Raw genomic sequence first — 4,974 nt, 5'->3', positions numbered from 1 at the left:
CTAAAAGGTGGAAGATTTTAGTGGATAATTTTCCAGGATTGACAGTTAAGTCATAGTCTAATACACGCTGGGAAAGTCGAATAAAAAGTGTTCAAGCTATCAGATTCCAAACTCCTCAAATAAGATCAGCTTTAATAGCGCTAGAGAAGGCTTCAACTGATGATCCAATGGCAGTTAGTGAATGTCAATCTTTGGTGAGTGCACTAGAGAATTTTGAAATTTTAGTTGGTTTGGTTATTTGGCACGATATTTTATTCTCTATAAATAAGGTGAGCAAGAAGTTGCAATCTAAAATTGTGAGTATAGATGATACTCTCAAACATATTGAAGGTGTCATATCATATTTTAAGAAGTATAGAGATGAAAGTTTCACTTCTAGTATGGATACAACAAAAAACATTGCATCTGAAATGGATATAGAGCCAAAATTTCGTACAAAACGTCAAGGAAAGAGAAAGAAACAATTTGATGAACAAGATGACTAAGATGAGGAAATACAACGATCTGCTGTGGACTCATTTAGAGTAGAGTACTTCAATGTTATGATTGATGCTGCAATTGATTCATTGACTAGTAGATTTGGGCAGATGAAAAAATTTGATAACATTTTTGGGTTCTTGTTCAACTCAAAAAATTTGAAATCTTTGGATGAAGCTGATCTTTGGCTGCACTGCAAGAATTTTGTGGAAACATTTTCTCAGGATAACTCATCCGATGTTGAGATCAATGATTTTTTTCAGAATTAAATGTGCTACAAGTGACTTTGCCAGATTCTTTGATGTCAGCGTTTGAGATTCTGGAGTTTGTTATAGCTGCAGATTGCTATCCAAATGTTTCAGTTGCCTATCCAATCCTCTTAACTGTACCTGTGACTGTAGCTTTGGCAGAAAGAAGTTTCTCAAAATTGAAGTTGTTGAAGAACTATTTGAGATCAACTATGTCACAAGAAAGGTTAAATGGATTGGCTATGTGCACCATCGAGAGGGATATCTTGGACACTATTGATCTCAATACCGTCCTTGATGATTTTGCATCAAGAAATGCCCGAAGAACTATCTTTTTATGATAAGCAATGTATATTATGGAGTTCTATTCTTCCTTAAGGTAATCATATTAGCTTTAGTCTATATTGTTCCTCGATAATTATCAAACATGTTAAATTAAAAATATATTATTGGGTTTGGTTTCGCTTTGTAAGCACTTATATATATTATAAGATTTATATATAGGTTAGAGGGCCCTAAAGCTTAGGACCGGCACTGGCGTCGAGGCCCGGCAGTGGTGGTGGGTTGGCCGGCGACGGAGGCTAGGGCGGGGTCAGACGGCAAGTGGCCGGTGACCGGCGGCGGGGGTGAGGATGTCCATGGAATTAGGAAGGTCGGGCGAGCGGGCAGCGGTGGTTGGTGGGGGCGGCTCGGCAGCCGCCGCCCGGGATGGTGGAGGAGGCGGCGGCGGCGGGATGTGGAGCTGCCAGGGAAGAAGGTGAATGTTTCGTGGGCCGGTTGGTGGGTTGCAAGTTTGATCTCTTATCTACCTTCCAGAAGGTAGATAGGAGCCCTCGATGATCTGTCTCTCTGAAATAAACTGAACCAGATTTGTGCGTAAATCTTAGGTGCCCACATCCAACGGCTCCAATCCAGACATCCTGCTCCTGCCCGGCTCATGGAAGGAAATTCAGACCTGAACCTCATTTTCAGCAGCAGCACTACAACACCCTTGGCGAGTCCGAAGCTAAGCACCATTGGCTTATTGCATTGTAAAAGTAGTTGATGATCAACTGTACAGAACATCGAGTTTGACAGACACTCTCTGCTGAGGAAATCAGTGCTGAGATGCTGGAATTATGCCAGATTACATGCCATGAGGCGATCTGCTAGGACAGGCGTACAAATACTGTACATGTATATATACTTGTATACAAATCGAATCGAACTAGTCGCTCTTCCTGAACTTGCCCTTGCTGCGGACGCCATTGCCGAGCTTCTGGTACTGGTTCTGGAGCAGGCCCAGCATGTTGTAGAAGAAATCATCCACCTGGTCCTGGTACTTCTCGTACAGCACCGGCAGAGTGTGCGCGCTCACGAACCCTGAAACGCAGAAGGTGAAGCGCCGTGAATCTTCAGATCCAAAGTGTCTGATAAGGGTGAAGCGAGAGATCACAGGACTCTCTGCATTACCGATGTAGATGACGGTCAGAAAGTTGCAGAAGCTCCCGACGATCGCGGCCGCGAAGAGCGCGGCGATCACCTGAAAAGGAAGGGAGATTGTAAGCTCAGCCTGACACTAGCTGTCACACTGCAAACGCTCTCACCGAAGAAATTCAGACATGTTCAGTTCAGCAAAGTGCACTTACTATGAGGAACCGCCTCAGGTCTCTCCCACAGGAAATGTCCTGGAGCATGCCCAGGGCCTTGTTCACCTGGGCGCCGGCGGCCTTGCCGGCGTTCGCGAACAGCTCCTCCGGCAGCTCGACGCGGGGCGGGTTCGAGGCGAACATGGACCAGCCGAACTGCGCGGCCATGCCGACCACGATCGCGAAGCTGACGATGGTCAGGAAGTGGTAGTCGAGCCACTCGAAGAAGACCCACACCAGCGTCGCCACGCCCAGCACGCTCGACGAGATCTTCTTGTTCCGCCACAGCAGCACGTCGGCGGCTGCCACAAACGACATGGATGCATATTGCATATGGATGAGCCATCAGCCATGGCAGATCGATCGAGAAATTCGAGATGGTTTAATACGACTCTGATGCTGTTAAGGATCGGAGCGTACACTTCCCGCCGCCAAAGAAGTGGTGGAGAGACTTCTTGTTGCCCTGGCCGCCGCCGCCGCCGCCGAACAGCTTCCTGGCCTGGTCGGATATGGAGCCCTCGCCGTCGTCGAACTTGACCGACTTCTTGTTGGGGAGGTTCTCGGCGATGGCCTCCATGATGTTGCTCATCATGTCCCCCGACGCGTTCTCTGAACGCTCTGCCATCTTTTCTTTTTCAGAGTCCTGATTCAGCAGACATACAGGTCTTCAAATTCTTTGTTTCAGCAGATTCAGAGCCATAGACTTCTCTTGTCTATCTCAGCTCTGCTTCTCTCTGATAATTTTCCGAAAGAGGTCTATGGAGCAAGGCCACAAAGCTTTTCTAGTACCATTAAAAAAATGCTCACAACTGCTGTCGGAGTGATTAATCGAGCAAGAAATTAAAAATTGAGCTCACAGCGTATAATCTCAACACTAAATTAATTGTCTGAAACCCTGAACCTTGAACAGCTCAGCCTTGCTTTTTGTCCAAGTACACCGTGGATATACTTTATTCATGTGGGGAAAGATAAAGCAAAGCAAGATGCTACGATTTGCACAGACAGCAAACAAGCAAAACTGAGAGGAGGGGAAAAAAAGGCTACAATAAAAATTGACTGGATAAAAGGGATGAACTTACCTCTTGGATAAAAAATTACTGAATGGAGCGCTTGATCTTCTGGGATGATCAGGGTGAGCTGCGAAGCTATTGGAGATTGCTCGTTCAATGGCGAGGTAGAGAACTGGAGAAGCTGATTGGAGAAGGAAGGGGGAGAGGAAAGGGGGGGTGTGGGTAGTTGGGGGAAGACGCAATTAGCTCATGGAGAGGGACAGGTGGGCCATAGGGCCGGATTGCCTGATTGGGCTGTGTGTGTGGGCTCACGGCATCCTCGGAGCCACACATTTCGGAACGCATGGGCCACGCATGCAGCGATATTTTTCTCTCTGCACCCCACGACATGCTACACGCCTACACCGACACTGCGGCGTAGCTCTCTGCTCTCGTGTAGCTTTCGTACATAGCGAGGGATTAATTTCATTAATTTTTTGTAACAAAAAGTTAAGGGTGAATTATTATTTTCTTCATTTTAGAATAGTTATTGATGCGTAAAAGTTAGGTGTAGATGGGATCTGTAGTATCGAGTTTTTTTTAGCACTCTCTCGTTTTCCCTTTTGCTTTGTGTATAGAATTTTTGTACTTCGCCCGTCGGGTATTCCTCCGCATTTTTAATATAGCAGCAGCTTTCCTGCTGGCTCATTTCAGAAAAAGTTAGATGTAGATGCTGATTTTGCGAAAAAAAATAGTGGCAAAATGGATAACATTATATTTTTAGTGTTAGGCCATGCACCTAAGAAAGGTCAACAGAAGACTCTTTCTGCAAACATGCCATTCGGGTACCTATTTTTACAAATAGATGTGATGATGAGGCCCTTTCTCCTGACATGACATGAATACTAGGTTGATCATACGCAAGATTGATTTCGACGTTAGGTCAAACGCCCTGCTCGCCTAATGATGCATGCTGAAAACAAGCGGGCAGCATCTATTGTACAACATCAGAGCCAGTTAAACAAAGAACAGCCTTATTTTCACTGGAACAGTTATAGATCTATCCAGAAAGAAATGAAGTGCAACACTTTATCTTTAGCATCCTATCCAGAGAGCCCAAGCAATGCAACAATTTTTATTTTTAGTTTTTGCAAATAATCAATACAGACAGAACATTTATTTCCTGTTTGATGTACTTGAACTCTATTTTAGCAAAATTTTGGCAAATTACATTCCAAATAGAAGATCATGTGCATTAAACTTCGAAATCTAAAATTAAGGCTTCATGCGAAAACAGCTTATTGCTCCAACTGGTAAATTTGAAGTGTACAACTGAAAATTTAAATCTAAGATTAAGGCTTGATGGGCAAATAGCTTAATGTTGTAGCACCACTGTAAAACTTAACTGGTTCATCTGAAGTGTACAGGGCAAAATCAACATGCTGTCCACCTTCTGTTGGAGCTGTCATGTATGTGTGGTCAGAAACATGCCCGCCAACTTTTGTTGACTTGACATATGGCTTCAACAACAAGGAAAATTATTATCACATCGAATATTTAGATACTAATTAGAAGTATTAAACATAGACTAATTATGAACCATTGTACGGATGGAGGCTAATTTGCGAGACG

General features: G+C 44.3%; 1 protein-coding gene across 1 annotated transcript; it reads right to left on the bottom strand.

Moving 5' to 3' along the window:
- Positions 1-1,722: 1,722 nt before the first annotated feature.
- On the bottom strand, positions 1,723-3,592 carry LOC117841970 (reticulon-like protein B8). Its single transcript, XM_034722298.2, has 5 exons — positions 3,433-3,592; positions 2,774-2,996; positions 2,354-2,655; positions 2,178-2,247; positions 1,723-2,087 (listed from the first exon to the last, which is right to left on the bottom strand). The coding sequence occupies exons 2-5, from the start codon at positions 2,976-2,978 to the stop codon at positions 1,933-1,935; spliced, it is 732 nt and encodes a 243-aa protein (XP_034578189.1). The 5' UTR covers positions 2,979-2,996; positions 3,433-3,592; the 3' UTR covers positions 1,723-1,932.
- Between the last annotated feature and the right edge of the window lie 1,382 nt (positions 3,593-4,974).

This window comes from Setaria viridis, chromosome 2, assembly GCF_005286985.2.
Source record: "Setaria viridis chromosome 2, Setaria_viridis_v4.0, whole genome shotgun sequence".
Classification (NCBI taxonomy): domain Eukaryota; kingdom Viridiplantae; phylum Streptophyta; class Magnoliopsida; order Poales; family Poaceae; genus Setaria; species Setaria viridis.
Note: the sequence above shows the minus strand (reverse complement) of the source record. Positions and strands in the feature narration are given on the sequence as shown.

What these genes read in the sequence shown, in the direction of transcription:
- LOC117841970 (XM_034722298.2), bottom strand. Translation starts at nt 2,978, where the DNA reads ATGGCAGAGCGTTCAGAGAACGCGTCGGGGGACATGATGAGCAACATC. An exon ending in CTTCTTTGGCGGCGGGAAGT is followed by an intron (nt 2,656 to 2,773) that starts GTACGCTCCGAT and finishes CGTTTGTGGCAG; the next exon opens with CCGCCGACGTGCTGCTGTGG. An exon ending in TCTGACCGTCATCTACATCG is followed by an intron (nt 2,088 to 2,177) that starts GTAATGCAGAGA and finishes TCTGCGTTTCAG; the next exon opens with GGTTCGTGAGCGCGCACACT.